Source organism: Delphinus delphis, chromosome 16, assembly GCF_949987515.2.
Source record: "Delphinus delphis chromosome 16, mDelDel1.2, whole genome shotgun sequence".
NCBI classification, from domain to species: domain Eukaryota; kingdom Metazoa; phylum Chordata; class Mammalia; order Artiodactyla; family Delphinidae; genus Delphinus; species Delphinus delphis.
The window spans coordinates 9,503,624-9,527,090 of NC_082698.1; the positions used below are offsets into that span (position 1 = coordinate 9,503,624).

At 48.7% G+C, this 23,467-nt stretch overlaps 1 protein-coding gene across 3 annotated transcripts in view; it reads right to left on the reverse strand.

The window, feature by feature from the left end:
- LOC132439561 (transforming acidic coiled-coil-containing protein 2) overlaps positions 1–23,467 on the reverse strand; it is a 141,694-nt gene that overhangs the window by 47,060 nt on the left and 71,167 nt on the right. For all 3 annotated transcript variants that reach the window (XM_069541501.1, XM_060033919.1, XM_060033917.1), the window contains one exon: positions 1,526–1,662. In XM_069541501.1, the coding sequence (XP_069397602.1) occupies positions 1,526–1,662 (137 nt within the window). The remainder of the gene's footprint in view (positions 1–1,525; positions 1,663–23,467) is intronic.

Below are 23,467 nucleotides of genomic sequence, written 5' to 3' on the forward strand. Positions count from 1 at the left end.
GCTCAGTGCCTAAACGAACTTTGCAGCATCAGGTACTACTAACTGATAAGCTGTCAAAAGGGGAGAATATGAAAACTGCATTTATCAGACACCAGCAAAGGTATCTCTCCTCTTCCCCCAGCACCATGGAGCACATTTGCTTAGGAACAAAGCTCCAGGAGTATCTGCCCTAAAACTATGGCCAGCTTGAAGCCAGAGCAGCTAGAAAGAATCCCATCCATTTCTTTCTAAAACCAACATTAAGGTCAAAATCGTTTTTTATTTTGCAGTTCACCTGGCTCCTGGCCAGGGCGAGAGTACAAATGGAGGCCGGGCCCCTGGCCTGTTCCTTCTCTCCCCAACCTCCATCCCTCACCAGGGGCAGCCTCGAGCACAGGTGTGTGGACAACCCACCTGTAAGTCACAGCCCCATCCTTGGCATCTCCTTGGCTGAAGGGGGCAAACGTGGGCACAGTCAGCCTTGGGAAGACGGGCCAGGAGATGGGGACGGGGTGGGCCCAGGAAGTGGCTGCTCCCAGGTATCCAGAACACGGACAGGAGGAGTTTGGCTCTGCAGACTTATCTCGCTGCGAGGGCTGTGGCCCCAGGAAGGCCAGAATGGGGCCCTCTGAAGTTCAGGGTCCAGCTGAGGCTGTCCGGCTCTGAAGACGGTACTACCTGGCCCCCTGATTGGCCTGTACGGCCATTTCTGAGACCACCTGGCCCCCTGACCAGCTTGTGAGGCCATTCCTAGCAATCCCCATCTCCTTCCAGGCCTCATGTTAAACTTTAATGCTTGAGGTGGTCCCACCCCTGCTGGTGTAACTGAAGGCAGCACACAGAGGACTCCAGCCAGTTGGGCAGGCTGGGGGCTGGGACAGGAGGTCTGTCCTAGCCTTCCCCATCCTCCCAATCGCAGTAGTCACCACAACTGAAAGGTACATAAAGGTCTTTGTTCTAAGTTCTAAGTCACACTAGGGGGTGTGGGAAAGTGATAAGAAATCTGGATAATTTGAAGTTAATGAGGAATAAAGGAGTCATCCCTGCACAGACGCAGCCATCCATCATTTTCTCTTCTTGCCCATTTACTAATTATCATCCCCAAGCCCACAGGGGCAACGTTTTTAATAAAAATGCAGGTTCACATGGGCGATCCAGAACCAGTACTCTTATGGGAGCAAGGGGCCAAATGTCAGAATCTAAGATTGCACCAGAGAATTCCATGACCCGCACAAACCCAGTTCTGGACGTCAGCTGAAAGGCACCCAGAGTTAAATGCATGGTTTCCCCAGAGGCCTCCCCTAAACTTCTGCAAAGCAGACACAAAATAGCCCACTGTATCTCCGCACCCTTAGTTTACACCACATCAAACCAAGCCCGGAGCTGAGAGGCCCCAGAGGCTGGTGACAATCTAAGGAGCTCCAGCCCCCCGGGGTGTGTGCCCTCCTCCAGCCGGGTCCCCCGAGGAGCCGCTGTTGAGTCTTCCTGGGGCTCAGCCGCAGGGCTGTCCCCAGGCCTCCCCCAGGGGCGCCTGATCCTTGGTTACCTGGTTCTTCTGGGGGAGGCGGAGCGCTGACCTCGGGTTCTGGAACGACTTCAGAGGGTGGCGGAGGTGGGGCCGGTGGAGCTTTGACGGGGGTCGTTGACTCCGGGGTCTCAAATGCTTCTTCAGAGTCAGAACTCCTGATGGAGAGAGAGGGGGTGGAGAGCAGGTTAGACAGTGGCCGGGGCTGCGTTGGCTCCGAGGGGCCAGTGCTGGGGAGCCGTGCACGGCCTAATGACCCCTCCCAGGACCGGTGCAACCAGTCTCTCTGCCCAATGAAACGGTCGAGGCCAGCCGTGAGCAAAGTCACTTCTCAGCGTGATTCCCAGGAGTGAAACTCGTTATCACCAGCTTTGCGCCCAAATGATGGAGTCTTTGAACTCAGCTCTACACGAAATACGTATTTCTGGCCTTAGCGGCAAATACAAACAGTGGAATCTTTTGATCAACGTTGGCTCGTGTTATTTTGGCAACAATTCAGGCAAAATGATATGGAAGCATTCCCAGGGACACTCTGTGATTCCAACACACCCATAGGACCCTCACTCCACAAGACAAAATCTCATTAGGTCTCTCTCCCCCTCACCCCATCATTCTCTCCCACTGCCTTTCTTTCGTAGCACAAAACCTGTTATTATAGATTTAGTCACTTTCTAATCATGTTAATGATCTTTCCCTTCTATTGAGCTGAAAGGCCAAGAGGACAGCCTGTTTTGTTTTGTTTTGTGTTTTTTTTGTTTATCACTGCATCCCCAGCCTAAACATCTGGTAAGTGAATACATGAATGAATGAGAGCTGGCAGGTCAGGTGGAGGACATGTCAGACTAAAACACAAAGCACGGCCCCCCTGCTGATCCCAAGAGTGTGAAAATGGCCCTCGCTGGTCTGCAGCAAAGTCTCCTCTCAAGGAAGATTCTTCAGCCAGAGAGATGAACTGAAACTCCACCCAGAGGACGCCCCCCACCCAGGAACAAGGGGATGCCACTCACCGAACTAAAGCCTTATCCTGGGCTCGAGAAAATCCAGAGCAGACAGTCCTCCTCCATCACCCTGCTTCCACTGAGGACTCAATTTCAAGCCAGGAAGGATGAGGCACCCCCAAATCACTGAGCCAGGCATGTGTCCTCAGGCTGGAGTGCAGCTCCTTACATGCTCAGGATGCACAGGGGTCCATGGTCCCAGCCCCACCACACTCTGAGGATGCCGGCGTGCAAGAAGCAGCAGCATCACGTGGGCTAATTTCCGTCTTGGGATACTTTAAATAGATCAAGATGCCACTCACTTACTTGCAACAAGGAAGGTAATTATCAAGAGGGTGGATACTTAGGATGGCTGCTGGCACGAGCGACCCAGCCGGCGATTTGGCAGAAGATGTATAATCAGAGGGTGACGCATCAGGTGTGTATGGAACGTGAAACGCTCACAGCGCAGAGCACCAAGATATCAAAGGACCAGTGTCCTCTGCAGAAGTCAGCATCTTCTAAAGACCATCTGCCAGCCGGCAGAGAACACCACGACAAACCAATCCCTCCACAGTCAGGCAGGACAGGAAAAAAAGGCCATTTGGTGAGTTCTCCTTCAGGAAATCTACATCGATGTTTTTACAACTTGTTTGTCAGAGACTCACTTTGTCAGAGCCAAAGATTCCCCCACCCCCATCCTTTCAAGGACCCTGGCTCCTCCAACCTGCCACACAGCCCTCCAGGGACAAAGAGACGAACAGAAACATCAGAGCTGCTTTTGATGGGATCCAATGAGCCGAAGCCTGCATACTATTAAATTTCATTAGTAAAGACTGAATTCATACAAACACGACAGAGGCCATGCTGACTTTTACAAACACACGTTAATATTAACAGACTTAGCTTTTGTCTAGGGGGGAAATTTAAGATCCACGCCTGGACAACAACAGATCTAGGTGCCTGACGTTTTGCAGAATCTGTTTACGGGTATGAAAAACACAAGGAAGTTATGCAACCGAGCATCAAAGAGAAAGAGGAGCTTGGATCTGCGTGGTGGGCCCCGGGTGTCGCCCTGGCCCCCAGCTTCACACACGTCAGGGGCAATGCTGAAGAGATACACGGAGACAACTTGCCTCTTTCCTGAGTTTCCTTGAAGGACCTGCAGACTGGAGTCCCCACTGCCGGTCACCGTTGTCCACATCCACCGGGCCCATTCCACCGGGGGCCATGTCCACCAGGAGGCAAAAGCCATCTCCGCTGAAGAACAGCTTCTGTCGCCCCAATTCCCACCCCTAATTCCTTTGCTGGTATCTCTGGGATCTGAATCTCTTTAAGATGTCACGAAAAGGTTAGCTGCACCGCCAGCCACAAATGTTGTGAGAGCTTCCCCGGCCTCCAGCAGAGATACTGAGGGAGAGACTCTGTGCTCTTCCCATGGCTTCTGCATCCCCGGGCCCTGGTGATGTATGGCTTTAGAGCACAAAGGGCCCCTGATCTTTCCCAAGAGCACAAGCAAGCGACAGGGAGGGCCGGACGCTTGTGGATTCAAGCTGCTGAATTCCAATGAGGTCTCCCCTGCTTGCAGCTGCCCAGCTGGCACACCTGCTTGGAAAGGACCACCGTTCCCCACGGCCCCGTGCAGGACGCAGTGCATGAGAAGGGCAAGGGTACACCAAGCCCCTGTGTGGTTCCTTGCCTTGTTTACCGTGAACTTTTCTGCATCAAAGCATCAGAGGCTACCACGGACCCCTAGAATGCCATTCACTTCCAGCACTTCCTGCATTGTTTTCATATTTTCACTCCCTCTCCCAGGAGCGGAGAGCAAGCTAATTAGAGGAGGCGGATAGCAGCTTTTTAAGTTAGCTCTTTTCTCCCTATTCAGTTTCTCAGGGGGCTCAAAAACATTCCCAAGAGCAGGGATTTCTGCAGTCCCCCCACAGAGCCTGGACATAAAAATAAAGCAGCATTTCAGAGTCCCAATGCATAAAAGCAGTTCCCATCGGCTGCTTGATTATTTTTTCCTACCAAAAGAACCTAAAGCACAGGAAATTATTCTGCAAAGGCTCCACACTTTTAAAATGAAAAAGTAACTGATTTAATTTGCCAAGAAGCTGTATTAGAAAGAGAGATGTGCCATTACAGTCTGCCAAAACGACTCTAAATTGTAGGGAAATATATTCAGCAGGATATGCATATCTAGGTTCTCCAAATAAGGAAATATGTAAATACATGCAAATACGGTAAGGTATATGCACTTCCACAGTGTAAAGACATACCTCTTAATGGCCAGGCATGAACTATAATGACTTTAATTCCTAGCATGAAGAGCGTTCTAATAACTATCATATGCTGAACTCTTTGTTATGTGTCAGGCACTGGACTAGGCCATCTGTACATTTCTCTACAATCTGCAAAAACATCCTGCTGCTGGAGAGCAGGCCCATTTTATAGAAGACACAACTATGGTTTAGAGAGGCAAATTACTTCGCTGAGGCCATCCAGTTAGTAAGCCAGGGAAAGCAGGGCTCATGTCTAGAACTGTCTGCCTCTAAGATCTGTGCTGTCTTACTACATCAGTGGCTTCCAAACCTTTTCAGCAACAGAACTGTTTTTCCAAATGAATCTTCCATGAAATTCCTACGCATAGAGACAAGTAGTATTTCACTTATTTTGTAAGCTCAAGGGATAATATATTCTAATTATAAAGTCTATTATTGAGAACAATTAAGCTATTTTGATGAACTTGAAAATCTGACCCTGAGGGTCGGGGATGCCAACTGCAGCATTAGATCTGTTGATTCCTCTCCTGGCTGCACATTATTAAGAAAAGTCCCAGGGACTTCCCTGGAGGGCCCGTGGTTAGGACTCCGTGCTTCCACTGCAGTGGGCCCGGGTGCGAGCCCTGGCCGGGGAGCTAGGATCCTGCAAAAGCTGCACAGTGCAGCCAGAAAAAAAAAGAAAAGAAAAGTCCCGATACTCACCGATGAGTTAACCACAAACAACACCTGTTTTTAACAGCTTGTCCTGTGACCATGGAACATTCTTTAATAAGGCAGACAAGACAGGAGAGCTACCTAACCGGGCAAAACCAAATTAATCTATCAGCACAGGACCATATGCTGGTGGCATCCAACTCCACACAGTGTGTGTGTACAGAGAAAGGAAGATGGAAATGTGTAACCGAGTGCGGACACGCTGTGCTGGCTGCTGAGACCTGAGGTCTACCAAGCTCCCCAGTGCGCTGGTAAAGTTTCTAAATATCTTTTCAAACACTTTTCTCAGATTCTGGAGAATCTCTATAGAGTGCTGAAGCCCACAGAGCACAGCTTGGAAACTTCTCTGCACAACAACGAATACGGTCCCTCTATAGAGGGCACACTGTGTCAAAACAGTATTTTATGGCAGCTGTCCCCAAAGCAAGACAGCCGGCAGAATGTAGAACCCCGAGCCCTATTCACCTATGTTTTTGATTTGGTTTAAATATGTTTGTGTTTTACTTCTATAAACGACAACAACAAAGTAGTATAAGATCACTCACATAATATAATAATAATATAACATAGTATGATATTAGTATAATATATAAGTAGTATAATATAATTAACATATTATAATATATACACATACATACATATATATACAAATACACGTGTGAATGTGTATCTATAAATAAAACGTCAGAACCTTTTAATAGAGAAGAACTATGAACGCAGTTTTCCAGCACATCATTAAACGGTTACATTTTGCTTAAGTTTTACTAGAGCTAATTCAAGGGCTTGGGAGAATACATTTTAGAGACCACAGAATCTTCCAACTTTGAAGCTGGTAGAAAACTTAAGAGACTCCTTCCTGCTCCAACACTCTTATCACGTCTTTTTAAACAGGTGAGGAAACTGAGCCCTGGAGAGCTAAAGTGATTCCCAAGGCCACCAGCCCATTCGTGGCAGACGTTCTATAGAACTGGGCTTGCCTGCAGGAAACACTGACTCCAAATAGCAGCTTTCTTTTCTAAATATAATGTCCCTCCCACCCTGGAAATCTAAAGTTACCTATACTTACAGGTTACCTGATTATCAAGACACCCTGTGTGATTAAGCGTTGCTAAAGTGGAGGGGACGTTTCCACGTGCGTATCAATTTCCAGATCAATTCCTCAGAATTCCAGTGTACAGTCCCCACTGTGAAAGTGATTCGGGGGACATAGGTTCTTGTCACCACCCACCAAGAGTGAAAGGACACAGTGCAGGCACTTGAGAGGTGGGGGGCTTCCCAGGACACGAGCCCCAGCCTCTGAGCTCCTCGTGGAGGGACCACCTGAGCGAGAAGTGAGCCCCTTCTCCTCCTACCCACCCCCTCCTTGAAGACAAACCAAGGGAAAGGCAGAGCGCTGGCCCAAAGCCCCGACTCAGGGAGGACGGCTCGAATCCTCCAGGTCAGAAGACCACCGTCCCGCCCGAAGACAGAGGGAGACCTTCCGGGAACGAACCTGAGCTCTCGAGAGATCAGACGTCTCGTTCATCTCTGCAGCTCACGTAAGAGTCTGATGGATTTGTGAGTGAGCAGGTATCTTTGAAACTGATGTGCACTAAATTCTACTCATCAGAACATTCTGCTGTGAGAGCCGTGTCAAGAAAAGCTGTCTCTGCCCCAAACACACACACACATGCTTCCCTCCTGCCTAAAACAACTTGGCCCGACTGGTCATTTTCTCGGGCCGACTGAAAAGGGTGTTTCACTTTAATTTGCCCATCCCGGACACAGAAAAGGGATTTGCTCAGCAACCGCTCCTCAGTATATAGGTAAAGGGAGAACGTGATTTCAACACAACCAAAGGCTGGCTGGGATGCTTCTTGGACTGTCAGGTGACTGAGGGGCCCACGGTCAGGTGCTGTCTCTCATGAACACAGAGCCAGCTCTGGCAAGCCAGGCAGCTAGGATTTTCAGCCTGACACTCTGGGGAAAATCAACATAGATGCTAACACACGTATCCCAAGATTCTTGGCACCTAGCGTCTGTCGGGCTATAAGCCAGGTCCATTTTCAGATTCAAGTAGCTTTCACTTGGTGGCTACATTGAGACGTCAGCAGGGTTCAAAAGACACTGGCCATCAACTCACTGGCCACCTCTGGGTTAGGCTGCTGCCCCAGCAAGAGAAATGCAATCACAAAGGGAAAGACTATACATACATAGAGGAGTCCCACAGACCTGGTGATGGCCAGTTGTAAATTGACTATAGTTGCAAGAAACAGGAACCGACTCAATAACTAAAAAATGGAATTTATACAGAAATGCTATGGTGGCTGAGGAGTCAGATTTGAAGAGATAGGGAGGAGTGTCCAATTGGCCCACCTTGGATCGCATGCCCATCATTTAGCTAGAAGAGGGTAGGGAACCCTGATAAATAAGCAACCCATCCAGACCCAATGGAATGGGGGAGACAGAATGTCCCCCAAAGAAATCAGAAGTTGGAATGGATGGTATGCAGTCCACCAGCTCTCACGACACTGTAACTACGTCACTCACTGTAACTGTGTGACCTTAGGCAAGTCACTCGACCTCCCAGGCCCTTGGATTGTTTGTCCAGTAAGTGGGGAAATAACTGGAAGGATAATACTTCCTTCATATTATTACGGCTCCAAGTCTGCCCTTGGCTTCTAACCATTAGAAATTTGGGGGAATGTGATTTGCTAGCAAGTTAAGTCTTCTATTTTATTTGGTCTTGCCTACGGAGTTGGGCATGAAAGAGAGTCTGGAGGCCACACACAGAACGGGATGGCTGTCCTGCCAGGAGGTCCGTGGACACAAGTGCATCCATGAGAATGTGGACACTCTCAGAGTCACACTGAGCCGGCCCTCATCCTTCCCTCAAGGTGCACACAACCCCCGTCTGCCAGGGACAGGGGTGAGGGCTCGGTGTGGCACTACGCACATGTGTGTACGCGTGTGCCCGATGAACCCCCCCGCCACACACACACACACACACACACACACACACACACACAGAGTTAGCTCTGAAACTGACTTAACTGCAATGACACCAGAAACTTCACAAAAGAGAAGTGACTCTACTGGCTGCGGGCCTCATTGCAGGCAGTGAAGAATCAACGCTGAATGGGCTCCGGACTCGTGATTCCACAGATTTGTAACTGCATCGTGTTATGCCTTCCTGGAGAAAGGCCAGACTGAATCAAGTCTCAGGAGAAATAAAGAGAGAAGGGACCCAGATGGCCCTTTTATGTCCTGACCTTCACGCTGATACTCCTGAAATCTCATCTTTGTAGCCTGACGGCTTGGTTGAATAACTTACATTGGAATCTTTCAACTCAGATTCTTAAAAATCTAACTGGATATTTATGGATGCTAGCAAGAAAAAGATAGGCAGATAAATAGCACCTATAAAGCCTAAGTGGTAAAAGAGACAGAAAAACAAAAGGAGAGGATGCAGAAACTCAAAGAGAGCAGTAATGTTTGGCCACAACCACCGGGGCTTTTTCTAGCACCTGGCAAGTAACAAACCCTCCCTCAGAACCGCATACTGTTAATGAGGGTGGGTGGGTTTGCAAGTACAGTCAGGAGAGTTCCGAGCTAAGTGGTAAGTAGAAAAACAGCAAATCAGGGACTTCCCTGGTGGTGCGGTGGCTAAGAATCCGCCTGCCAGTGTAGGGGACACGGGTTTGAGCCCTGGTCGGGGAAGATACCACATGCCACGGAGCAACTAAGCCCGTGCGCCACAACTACTGAGCCTATGCTCTAGAGCCCACGAGCCGCAACTGCGGAGCCCACGTGCCACAACTACTGAAGCCCGTGCGCCTGGAGCCCGTGCTCCACAACAAGAGAAGCCACCGCAATGGAAAGTCCGCGTGCCGCAACAAAGAGTAGCCCCCGCTCGCCGCAACTAGAGAAAGCCTGCGCGTAGCAATGAAGACCCAATGCAGCCAAAAATAAATAAATAAAATAAATAAATTTATAAAAATACCTGAGCAAATTAAGGAATATAGTATGAGCTTATTTGGGGTACAATAATTATATATAAATGTAAACAGATACATATAAACACATGTATATTTACATACACATATATACCTATGTAGAGATGGTCCAGAACACAAGGAATTGAACACAGCTGGGACCTGATTAGCTGGATGTCCAGAGTGACACCACATAAGAGAAGGCGCCGACAAGGAGTTTGGAGAAAGCAGAGTGGCAGCTAGAATGCAGCCAATCCCCTCCGCACAGTTCAGGGCAGACACGCCCACGTGGGCCAGCCCCCTCCAGGCTCTACCCGCAGGGGTGCGGCAGGGCCACCCTCCAGGTGCTGTCACAGCCTGCAAGAAGCATCCGTCCTGCATCCAGGGCTCACCTTCCACACTCAGCGAGCATCCTTCTGATTTCAAAGTGGTTTTCCAGGCAGGCACCTGGGTACCAGGATGGGGGTGCCCCAAGCAGGGGCCAACGTTTTACAATTAGTACCTCAGAGCTTCCTCATCCAGCCTCTCACGTGATCCTCACAACAAGGGAGGCACGTGGATTTCACTCCATGACAATTTCAGCAGGACCTGTCAGGTGCTGGGCACCTGGGCAGCTGAGTCAGACAGATCGGCTCCCCATCTCGAGAAGCTTGCGTCCTCCTGGGTGCCCAGGAGGAGAATCTATAGCCAAGTGGCTCAGCGACTTGCCGAGGGCTCGGAGCCAATACCAGAGCACGTGTCTTCCGTCTCTTGTCCTAACCCAAGTACCGTCCTCCACGTCCTAGAGGCTCCTGGACGTTGACAGGCTAGACTCCTCATTTGCAGATCAGTCTCTGGTACATTTGGGTGCTGTCAGTTTCCCAGAGCATCCTCACCTCCAAGGCAACAGATCAAATGGAGTTTCTGCATCTGGGTCCACGACTGCCCGATGGGGGGTATCCAGCCAGGCCAGCCTGGGTCTCCTGCCCTACTCACTCCCTCTCCCCTTCCTTATGGCCACACCTTAACTCCCTCCCCCTCATTCAACCAGTGTATGTCTAGGCACCCTGGCCCTGGCATCCTGACTACAGTGGCTTGAGGTTTTTAGAACCTACAGGGAGTGATGAGGGGAGGTCATGGGCCACCCAGACCTCTGGGGTCAAGAAAGTGGCCTCTGTTGGGGGTCAGATCAGCCCCTGAAGTCTGTTACCCTCATCAATCACATCCTGGGCAAAGGGTAATATCATCACAGAGTCAAGGGAGACTGAAGTGCTGACATCCTAGGACAGACTCTTTCAGGAGGCCACAGGATTTCCGCTTAGCAGAGAGCAGGGGTGGCTCTGGCCTTAGATTCCTGGTTCCCAAGTTCTTTAGATCCAAAGTGTCCTCACCTGAGTGTCTGTCTCTCTCTGTGTGTCTATCTCTCTGTGTCTCCATTTCTATTTGCCTCCCTCCCCTCCTGTGCGTGCGTGCGTGTGCGCACGTGTATGTGTGTCCCCTCCCTTGCCTAGCTCCCCCGCCATGCCATCCCCCTCTCTAGTCAAAACAAGAAAAGGAGCAGTGGAGGCTGCCCTGCTAATTTGATTCCTGCACTTTCCATCAATAATTTAAAGCTCATGCATTTTGACTTTATAAAATTCTTCATTTATAATCTTACCTTTAAAGTGGTCCTTTAAGGCTTTGCAAATTATTGTTAATAATGGCCACTGGAGAAAGGACTTGAGGGCTCTTACTGCATCAGGCATTAACATCCCTATACTCACCCCTTGTAATGTTTCACTCAGTATAACTACATTACTGAGTCACGCTGAGAAGTCCTTGTCCTTAACAAATACATATACACCTTCCATGTAGATTTCAACCAGCGTGTTAAACCCTGAGCATCCCAGAAAGCATGGCGAGTTCCTTGTGAGACCCAAGCAGCTGGGATTATTAACGCAACAGGGACCTACAGATTCTTGTTTGTAGAAAAAGGTTTTTGTCTCCTTGGCCTTCCCTGGGTTCCAAAGAGCAGACTCAAGCAGTTACTAATTAGGAAGTGAGGGAATGCAGAAACAAAGGAAAAGCAGTAAAGAAACAATAGTTCAGGGATAAAACAGAGTCCTAGTTCCTCCTGAAGGTATCAATATATACAGAACAAGTGGACACATGTTTTGCAGGAACCAAGACCCTCCGGGGTGGAGGATGGTGACTACACGCTGACCACAAGTACGCAGACCCCAGACTGGTTGGAACCAGAAGGTTGATGACTGAGATTCCCTAAACGTCATCCTGTCACCTCACCACCAACCAATCAAAAGAAAGTTATCCACCCTGCAGCCCTCACCCCAAATGTTGCCTTTAAAAATCCTTCCCAGACTTCCCTGGTGGCACAGTGGTTAAGAATCTGCCTGCCAATGCAGGGGACACGGGTTTGATCCCTGGTCCGGGAAGATCCCACACGCCGCGGAGTAACTAAGCCCGTGCTCCACAACTACTGAGCCTGCGCTCTAGAGCCCGTGAGCCACAACTACTGAGCCTGAGCTCTAGAGCCTGCGAACCACAACTACTGAGCGTGCGTGCCACAACTACTGAAGCCCGCACACCTAGGGCCAGTGCTCTGCAACAAGAGAAGCCACCGCATGAGAAGCCCGTGCACCGAAACAAAGAGTAGCTCCCACTCGCCACAACTAGAGAAAGCCCGTGTGCAGCAATGAAGACCCAACGCAGCCAAAAATAAATAAATTTAAAATAAAGAAAAAGTACCTTCTTTTAAAAAAAAGAAAAAAAATCCTTCCCTGCAAACCTTTGAGGAGTTCAGGTCTTTTGAGCATGAGTTGACCATTCTCCTTGCCTGTCGCGCTGCAAATAAATGCTGTACTTTCTTTTACCGCAATCCAGTGTCAGTAGATTGGCTTTGCTGCAAAGCAGGCAAGCGGACCCAAGTTCAGTTCAGAAACAACACCCTCCTGGGGAAGAGAACAGTGACCTTCAGCGACGCATCTGGAGACCCTGATGCTTTGACAACAGAGAACATGCTTCCAGAGTGGGTTTAGATTTTGCTATATTTCACTTATCTGAACCAATACGTCCCACAGCCTCTCTCTGCTAATCAGAAAGATGAATTCTCCAGGAAACCTCTTTCCCAGCTCTGCTAAGTGAATGACAACCTGCGGTCCACTGTGGGTCTCAATGAGCCTCCATCGCGATGCTGCACACAGAAACAAGATGTACAAACCTGAACTCGGGATGGGTGGCCAGAATACTTTTGTAAAAAAAAGTCTGACATTTAGAAAGTTTGAAAAGCTCATTTTCTACCACTGTCTGCAAACAGCGCTTCTGTATAATAAAGAAGGAGGAGGATGCCAATCTTTTGTCCCTTTCTTTCCCATCTCTTTACATGATAAAAAGGAAAAGAACAGCTTGTAAACAGGAGGCCAGTTGCAGAGAGTAAGTATTGTTCAACGCCTTGAAAACATGCTTTTCCCTGAAGGCACTGCCTGCCTCAGTGTGTTATCATGCCCTCTCTCATACAAGCCGCAGCGACATCAACGCAGTCTTTGACCTACTTATTAAAAATTCTGAACTGATAAAATCTAAGTGAAAGCACTTTCTTTGTGTATAAGATAGGAATTTATGATTCTGATCATTTTGTAGATGAACAGAGCACAACATTCACCAAATATAAAAAATGAGATCAACAGATCTGGTTCTAAAAGTCCTGCTCTGCCACCTGTGAGGTGAGCCACCTGGGACAGTTTCTGTAACATCCCTGGGCCGCAGTTTCCCCGTCTATGCAATGCGCATAGTAGCGAGTAACAGGTGGTGGTACCACCAGCCATATGGGGTTACTGTGAGGAGTGAGTTTATACCTGGGAAATGCCGTGCCCAAGCCCAGGCAGTTCGAAGGCATTTACTCTCTCCAGTCCTTCAAGCGTTAAAATTCTACAACCAAGATTATTGTATCCATCACCTAAACATAATCAGAGAAACACTAAGCATAGTCATCTTTTCTTTAAAGCCCCCTGTAGTCAGATGACAGCTGTACCAATGATTCCTGAGTTTTCTACAGAGCGATGAGAAAAGAGTGTGATTTTCTTGTTCTTCCCACACACCTAACACCAACCCCCACCCCCAGACACATACGGCTAAAAGGGCTGTGGGCGAGGAATTGTAAAATTAAGCAAGAAACTTCACTCGACTATTTACTGAATTAATTCACAGCCACTAGGAGAGAAACTATAATCAACAGAACAGAAGTTATAGCCCCTGATCTATGTTTTTAAAAGGTCTTTCTGGCTGCTCAGAGAACAGCAGCAGGAGTGGGAAGCGGGGCGGGGGGGGGGGGGGTGCGGGTGAGGAGATGATCAGATCAGCAAGGAGATAGGAAAATCCAGAAGGGAGAAGATGGGGCTCAGACTAGCGGAGGGACATGGACCAAGGTGGTGAGAAGCGGTCAGATTTGAGGTGTTAACATGTGAGAATTAAGGAGCCAGCTGGAACTGAGATTCCAAGAGCGTTTTCAAAAAGTTTTGGCTAGGGGCTTCCCTGGTGGCCCAGTGGTTGGGAGTCCGCCTGCCGATGCAGGGGACACGGGTTCATGCCCAGGTCCGGGAAGATCCCACATGCCGCGGAGCGGCTGGGCCCGTGAGCCGTGGCCACTGAGCCTGTGCGTCCGGAGCCTGTGCTCCGCAACGGGAGAGGCCACAGCAGTGAGAGGCCCACATACCGCAAAAAAAAAAAAAGTTTTGGCTAAATATAAGCATTTATTTTTACTTGCACTATAATTGATACAAGGAAAAAAATAGTTTTTCTCGACTCCAAGAGACTCTGAATCATCTTTAACAGTGGTTGATTTAATAATAACAAAAATATCGGAGTCATCATCACTGGTTTAAATATGACAAGGCTGATAAGTAACCTCATATCTCAGTTACGTATAACAAAGCTCCAACGAACAGATAAATTACCCACATCAAACAGACACACTGTCTCAAGGTTAAGGGATTTGGGACAAGAAGCCAATTGGGTTAAAACAGACTCTCAGAGCTGACCTTCTTGACCACAAACAACTCAATTTTATGATAAAAGGAACAGAACATGGTACAAATCTGACCACAGTCACCTGGCTATTTCTCTTCATCTTGCCTGCAAGCCCAGTTACTTATAAGCATGCTCCAGCCTCCATCCTCACTTATTTTTAGGGCAAGATGTTAAAGGCCAGCTTTGTGCTTTGTTTCTCAAATCTCTTGCATCAAAGGCTCAAAGTTCTCCAATTATCTCAAGGTTCCTGCCATTTAAAAGTCATGCTTCTGGTTTCAGCTGAAAACCTTAATGTAAGATGAATTAAATAATTAGGGGCTTATCTCTTCTTGTCTTTATTTGTCACAGGACATGGGAATGGATTAAGCATAAGAGATAAGAAAAGGAAAGAATCAGGAATTTCACCTAAGTCTTTGCTCACAAAACCGGGGGAAGCATGAATGGAGAATATGATACATTTTGCCCAAAATTAAGACGGAGAAGCTCTGACTCTTGACATTCCACCCCGCACTTCCTTCAACAACCAACACCGGAGGGTCTCACGGGCTTGGCTCAGGTAATGATCATCATGACCACTGAAAGAACTGGCCAGCTCGAGATCAGACTCCTGGAGGAACCCCCATCCACCAGATCCTCATTCCACAGCCTCTAAATTCAAGTAAATAGAAATCTTACAGCAAAGACATCAGGGATGGAAAATGAGCATCTCCGCCAAAGAATGCAAAAGTACTCAGATATGGAAAAAATATCAGACACTTCCTAAGCACCATTTCAAGACGGAGGCCCCACAAACCCTCAATTTCTCCCTTAGACACTACTTTCACCCCAGGCCTTGGAAGCAATGCCTCAGAATGAGCCAGAAGGAGAGCGGGAAGGGGAGGGTATGTGTCACTCAGAACAAGGGACTCCACGGGCACAAACACTGCATTCTGAGCCCTTAATAGATCCTGTCTGAGGGATGCCCAGAGGCGAGCTCACCCATCTTATCACAGTATGTCCAGTGCTCTCCGCCTTAGGTTTTTTCCAGGTCCCAGAGGAGAGAAGATGCAGACTCACTTCCTGACACATGGACACACTGTCAACGCGCAGCTTGGGGACCTCGCAAAGACACGGAATGCTGCTCGGTCATTTCCTCACCCCCTCTGCACACTGAGGTCTCCAGCCCAGTGCCTAGGATGCCCATGTGCACGGCTTGGGGGTGTGGCATCGGCCTCCCCAGCAGACGTGGGCTTCCTGCAGGCCGAGTGTGGCCGCTGCATCACCTTGGCCCCCAATTCCTCATGTGTAGCCATCATTCTATTATTTTGTTCCCTTCTATCTTACAACTTGACTGCTCCAATGTCACGGATTTTCATCCCCAATTTAATTTTTTACCAATAAAAGGTTACATCTGGGTATGGGGAAGATATTTCCCAGGGCCCCTGAGATTTGGGCAATCTATATCATCTCCTGGCAAGCCTGTACCCAAACACCCCGCACCTCTGGTCCCTTCCACCCACCACCAGAGGCATCGAAACCCTGACTTTTAGAAGGAGTGGTCACATTTGGAGAAGTGGGAGAAAATCAGTACCCAGGAAATTACAAATATCATGTCATGTCATGCATGTCATGGTATATATTTTGAGCACAGATGGGGAACTATAATATGTAAACCTAAGAGAGTGAGCTTAGAGAACCGAACAGCAGTATTAAAGCACCCCCTTCCCAGCAGGTTGGTTCTGAGGTTTAGCATGTTCTTTTCCACCTTCACAAGCACGAAGGGGTTTTCTTGTTGTTATCAACAGTTCGGATAAGTGATATTAACGTAGCCTACCACACAACGTATTGGCATTGCAGGGTTTTCTTCAGTAGATTACACAGGGATTATGCTATGTTCACACAAACAAAAAACCAGAAACATTTCATGTATCATTTCTTTTTTTTGTTGTTTTTGTTTGTTTTGTTTATACTGGGTTTTTTTATTAAGACGTTACTTTTTAAGAGCAGTTTAAGGTTCACAGCAAAACTGAGGAAAAGATAGAGATTTTTCATATACTTACTATTCCCTGCCTCCACACATGTATAGACCCTCCTATTACCAATATCCTCACGTAGAGTGGGACATTTGCTACAACTGATCAACGTAAAATTGACACATCCTAATCACTCCAAATCCATAGTCCACATTACCGTTCCCTCTCGGTGTTTTACATTCTCTGGGTTTGGACAAATGTATAATGACATGTACCCATCATTATGTCATATATCATTTCTTTACGTATATTCTCTTAGGTGGAGAATTCTTCTGCAACAAGGAGGGGGATGGGGTGTTAACCCCATTTCATGGATGTCATCACGGAGGCTCTGAAAGCTGACGGTCCTGAGGGCACAGACTGAGCCGGCAATGCCTCGTGCCCAGGAACCTAGGACAGGTCTGCATTGTGTGCGGTGGTCCACCAATTGTTTTTTTAAGGTGGTGTTTATTAACTTTGCACTGTTCTTGACAGTGGAGATGGGCTGCTTAGCACTGATCTGGGCACACTCACCCCGCTTTATCTCGGGAGCGGCTGGGTCACTACATCAGAACCCCCTCCCACCCACCCCACCCCCACAGTGTCAATGTCACCTGACTCTCTGGTCTATGTAAAATAAGTAGGTCACAGATATGGACCCATTTCACCAGCCAGAAAGACAGAGAGGAAACGGAGGACTTGCAGTCAGGAGAAAGAACCCTCAGACAGTCCACTGAATCCACGGGCAGGGCCAGGTGACAGGGACAGACTCACACAGAGGGGGCAGACAGGAGAGAGAGACAGAGAGACAGAGACAGAGAAAGGAAGGGGGGGAAGAGTTCTGCCAGCACAGCCTCCTCCTACTGTCCTGTCTCTGGGAGCAGGTGGCTAGTGACCTCGGGGCCGTGACTAAATCCCGAGGCGGCCTTGAAGCCTGGGGCCAGCCCCAGTTCTGGGCAGTCAGGTGGGTGGAAAGAGCCATGCCCTGGAGCGGGGCCAGCGTTCATGACGTGTGGTCCACAGCGCTCTTCCCTCATCTGTTACTAGAACAGTTGGGCATGAGGGACACGAGAACGAACACCTCTCCACTTCTGAAGTCCCGCTTCCTCATCCTCACAGGCAGCACCTTGGGCACCAGTCCCACCAGAGTCCACCTCGCCATTCTTACCCAGCACTCCTTCCCACTGACCCCACCTCTGTGTAGCACCCTGGCCACCAGCAGCGAGACTCCGAGGCAAACACTGATGGAAGCTTCCAGCCATGCATGACCACACTCCACCTGCTCCTTACTTCTCCCTTTGCCTTGGGTCATGCTTCCAGGCCTGACCCTGGGACCTAAACATACTCACTACAGGTGCCAAAACACCCGGGAGTTTTCCCAGGAGCAGGCTCGCCTCCCATGACACCCCCGTTAGGGCCCGAGACACAGGCTGAGCTGCCGAAGGTCAGTTCATCGGCCAAACAAGGACCAGGGCCCAGAGGACCGCCCCTCTCCTCGGTCTCCTCATCTCCCAGCCTGGTCCCAGCAGGCAGCACCAGAGGCTGCACAAAACCCCAGCTGCTGAAAGCCCCTTAGAGGCATCCAGAGGTTAGAGGGGCAGCCCCAGGAGGAACTCACCTACTGTAGGTCAAAGAAGGTGAGTCTAAAAGCCACAAACTCTGATGCTTTAGGTTTTTCAGGTTTTTGTCCAGTTTTTTGGACAAAATAGGAGGCGATCCCTTTCTCTAAGCCATCCTGAAAATTACCACCTGTCAGTTATAGGAAACATTTTCCCTCTTTTCTTTCTTTTTTTTTTTCCTTTGCTCTGGACCTTTTTTATTTTTTCAATTGAAGTATAGTTAATTTACAATGTTGTGTTAGTTTCAGGTGTACACCAAAGTGATTCAGTCAGTTATACATATATATACATTCTTTTTCAGATTCTTTTCCCTTACAGGTTATTACAAGATATTGAATATAGTTCCCTGTGCTATACAGTAGGTCCTTGTTGTTTATTTTGTATATAGTAATGTGTAACTGTTAATCCCAAACTCCTAATTTCTCTCTCCCCAGCTCCCTCTTTTCTTTAAATCAGTTTGAAGTTTTGGTTTTTCACGTGCCAGCGAAGGTGCCTAGCTGAGGCCACAGGCAAAGCCCTTCCGAGGAAGAGACACTGAGGCTGGAATACCAAAGGGTCCAGCCTGACCCCGGCGCCACCCCCCCACCCCCAGCAGCTGCCTCCCGAACACCCTCGGGGCACTTCAGCCTTTTCCTTCTCCCCCAGGAGCAGAGTTCCTTGGAGACTGATGTTCTGAGCGATGACCTCACTCCCCCAGCAGCACTGTCCTCCAGGAAAGCGTCTTCAGGGTCAGCCTTTCTCCCCTCGAGCATTAAAGGAAATGAACACAGTGACAAGATCCTCTCCGAACAAAGTCGGGCCAGGAAATTCCACGCAAGACCTACGTGTTTGCAGATGTTCTCCCTAAAGTAAAGCCAGGCTCTCCCGCCTTCTTCCTGGAGGGAAAATACTTCCAGACTGCTTTAGGCATGTCCCTTTAAAGCAGATCAAAGAACGATTAGCAAGTTCCACCAGGGCCTTGACAAAGAAACGTAACTCTCAGAAGCTGGAGCCCCCTTTGATCCAGACTGCTTCTGAAGTCCCAGAGACCCAGATCTGATCCCCATTAAAGGCGAGCTTGTGCGGGGTAGGGGGAAGGGGGCGGAGCTGCAGAAAGCATGGCTGCTCCTGGGCGGGCAGCCACTGACGGGTTGTTGGCAAATCTCTGTGTGATTTTCTCCCCCAGCATCAATAAAGAGCGGCTGAGTGTTTAATAAGTGTTAAGCTCAACCGAGACGAACTTCAGCTACCTCCCACTCGGATAAACAGGGTAAACCCCCACTTCCCTTAGAAATTGACCTCTAGAACATCCCTGAGATGATGGAAGGAATCAGAAAATTAAAAGACACTTCAGGGCAAAGACACAGGCTAAGACTCAAGGGAGGGCCTGGACCAAGGGCCCTGTCAGTCATTTTTATCCCCAAATAAACTATCCACTACATTTCCTCAGCAGGGAGAGAATCTGCAGTCTAAGCTATTTCACTGCCCTGGGAGGACACCTCTGGTTTAAGCTTGCCAAATGACATATCTAAATATATTTTTTAGGAAATTGAAAGTTAAAGGGAAACGATTAAAATGACTACCAAGGGCTTCCCTGGTGGCGCAGTGGTTGGGAGTCCGCCTGCCGATGCAGGGGACACGGGTTCGTGTCCCGGTCCGGGAAGATCCCACATGCTGCGGAGTGGCTGGGCCCGTGAGCCATGGCCGCTGAGCCTGCGCGTCCAGAGCCTGTGCTCCGCAACGGGAGAGGCCACAACAGTGAGAGGCCCGCGTACCGCCAAAACAACAACAACAACAAAAATGACTACCAGACTCAGTTTGAATAATAACTAGCAGGAAAGGCCCGAGTGATAGTTCACAAATGATGTGCTCATGGGATTTAAAACTAACTTTCTGTCAGGAAAAAGCCCCCTGTGATATCTAAAATCCTGATGTTTCCAGCTCTAAAATTCTCAGACTCTGCAACTCCACAAACACCTTGAAGGAAATGAAGCTGGGATGTTGACCGCAAACTGGGCCCAGCAGTTGGCCTTAGCTGTCAGTCCCATAAGGACAAAGAGCTGCTGGATCTGCCTGTTAGCAGGGCTGGAGCAAACCCTGGACAGAAGGGCCACCTCCACCCCTGCCTCCACCCCACCATCCCCGGCCCAGAGCCAGGAGCTGCTGCTGCTTCCATTTCAGGAGAAAGCAGAGAAAACAGTGAAAGCAGCTAACGCAGAGAAAACAACGCTTCTAAATAAGGAGGGTTGGCAAGTACAAAACCTGCGGGAAGTCCACCTCTCCAACAGGTAATTTATCACACAGAAATGGGATGCACTGTGCAGAAGGCCCTAGGAGCCGCTTTCTTTTGCTATAGGGCAAAGAATGAGAGAACAAAGGGAATTCGCGGCTCACACGGTCCTGCCCCAGCCTCATAAGCCTCTGCACTGCCTGCGGCCGCTGCCTCATCTACCCAGCAGTGAAGGCGGGGAAGAGACCAGCTGAGAGACGGACAGAGACACCCTCAGGTGCACAGAAGTTTGGGAGAAAACAGACATCTGAGAGGAGGAGCGAGCCATCCAGGAAGGGAAGGAGGAGGCTGCGGTGCGTGTCCAGCTGTTACCTGAGTAACCTGTAGCCTGCAATGCATCCTGGGATATTCTGCGGGAGCCTTTAGGCAGGGATGTGCTTCCTTTAACCCGGGGCTCTGGCAGGATCCTGTGACGCTACATGGTGGTGACTGGCAGGCCAAGGGTTGAACCAGCTGTCCCTCTGGGTCAAGTACCACAGAACCTTAGTGCCTGGGGTCCACCGGAGCCTGTTCTGGCCCCATCAAGTCCCCGACTGCAGGGTCCCTTGGCGTAGCTCAGTGTGGAGCCGATGTGCCTAGGATTCTTTTTGCTAGTAAGACATTCATTCATCTGTTCATGCATTCATTCATTCAACAAATGATTTACTGAGCACCTACTATGTGCCAGGCACTGTACTAGGTATGGGGGACACAGGCATAAAAAGTAAAATTGTGAGAGACTGTAATGGAAAAGAATATGAAAAAGAATATAGGTATGTATAACTGAATCACTTTGCTGTACAGAAGAAATTAAACACAACATTGTCAATCAACTATACTTGAATAAAATTTAAATAAATAAATAAGTAAATAAAAAGCAGGGAAAAAAAAAAAGAAAACCAAGGAGAATGCCCTCATGCTGCTCACATTCTGGTAACAGTTAAAGGGACAAATCAAATAACTCCACATTGTGCTGAGTTTTACAAAGAACTCAAACAAAAGAATGATATACTGAGATGCAATGTCCAATACAACAGCTGCTTACCATACGTGGCTATTTTAATTTAAATAAAATTAAAGATTCAGTTTCTTGGGTGTACTACCCACATTTTGAGCGCTCAGTAGCCACTAGTGGTTAGCGGCTACCATATGGGACAACACGAATTATAGGACCTTTCCATCGTCACAGGTTCCACCAGACAGCACTGGAGAGTAAAGGCAGGAAAACCTGCCGAGAATCAAAGCTGGAGAAGTAGGCAGCCACGCCAGCGTGGGGCAGAAGGCCTTCTAGACGGCTTACAGCATGTGCAAAGGCTCTGGGGCAGGTGGGTATTGCATGCTCAAAGAACTGACAGGTGACCGGTGTGCTTGTAGGCCCCAACAGGAGGTTTGGATGTTAGACTAAAAGCAATGGGAAGCAGATACAGGGAACTGTTTAGAAAGAAGGGAGGTGAGGGAAAAGGAGAAACAGGGCTTGACTACCAGGTTTCTGGTCAGAGCAGCTGGGCGGTGAGGTGTCATGTGCTGGGATGGGGAGCTGGCGTGGAGGCTTGGTTACGTCATATGCACTTTTTTTGTTTTTGAGATAAGGAAGGTCATCAGTTCTATTCTGGACAAGTTAGGCCTCACCGCCCCCTGAGAGACCCAAGAGGAGATATAAAGTAAGCAGCTGGATAAGTACGGTGCTCAGACGAGAAGGAAGGATATAAATGGGGGCATTCTCGGTACATAATAGTATTAAATCCATGAGCATGGATAAGATGTCTTCGAACAGAGAAGGTGGCCCAGACCGAAGACTTGAGGACCCTTGTGTTGATAAATGGCCATGAGGTAATGAGAGGAGGGGACACAGGTCCAAGCCCTGTATGATCAGGTACCAGCAAAGTACAACTCACTGCCTGTTTCTGTAACTAAAGTTCAACTGGGACATCGATGTACTCACTAACTGTCCGTGGCTGCTTTCACACTCTCACAGAAGAGTTGTTGCAACAGAGACCATACAGCCTGCAAAGCCTAACATGTTTATTGTCTGGCCCTTTACAGAAAAAGTTTGCCAACCCCTTAATTTAAGCCATGCAGTGAGTTCAGTCTCCTTACCTGTAAAATGGAGGTGGAAGTACTTGCCTCATCATAGGAGCAATGATAGACTATGTCTATAATGGGAAACACCTGAGTCTACTCAACAAGACCAAGAAGAAGAGCTTTTCACGCTTGGCTTTGACACTGCAGCATCCAGCTCTGTTTCCATGTTCGGCAAAAGCAAACACCACCCACCTGCTCTCTAGAAACAACCGCTAAAGTGAAGTTGTAAACATAAACAGAACCAGTGTCACCAAAGCTACCACTTCCAAAGCAGAATGGATACACACGAGCAGTTCTAAGTCAGTTCTTTATGGCCAACCAGTCTCCCGCAGACTCCCGTCAACCTGAAGCAAAAGCATGAGTCCATCAACAATTGGCTTTCATGGAACAACTGTTTACAATGCCTAAGTCCTCATCATTAATCTTAGGGAGAGAGAATGGAATTGTCCAACATCCTTTGCCTACACCCGAACGCTGCCCCAGCTCAGGCAATCCATCTGGCAAGAGCAGCCAATCATATTTCAGGCTACAGTGGTTCCTAGGCAACCAAAACTATAGCCACTGAAACAGGCTGTAGATGACAGAAAGAAACATGAAGATGAGGACAGAGCGTCGATGGGGAGAGTGCCCCGAATCCACTGACCTGGATGTAACACCTGCCATGGTCACTTCACCTCCCAGTCGTAGCTGCTCACCCTACCATAAGCAGGTGCCCTGTCCCAGTGCCCAGCAGAAGGGGGTAGCATGACCCCTTGGACAGTTGGCAGCTACCTAGAAGGTCTTGGAATGTTCTTGCCTTCTGCTCACCTTAGAGAAAGCCAGCAGATAAGCCCTACAGAGAAGGTAGTGAAGGGCCATTCTTCTGGACCCAGGTACCTGGCCACAGAGCCCACACTGGAGATATTCAGAAATGATAACCAAGGAAGAGCATCTGCTATGGACTCAGTGCTTGTGTCTCCCCAAAATCTGTACACTGAAACTCTAACTCCCAACGTGATGGCATTAGGAGGTAGGGCCTTTGGGAGGTGATTAGGTCATGAGGGTGGAGCCTTGTAAGGGCATTAGTGCCCTTATA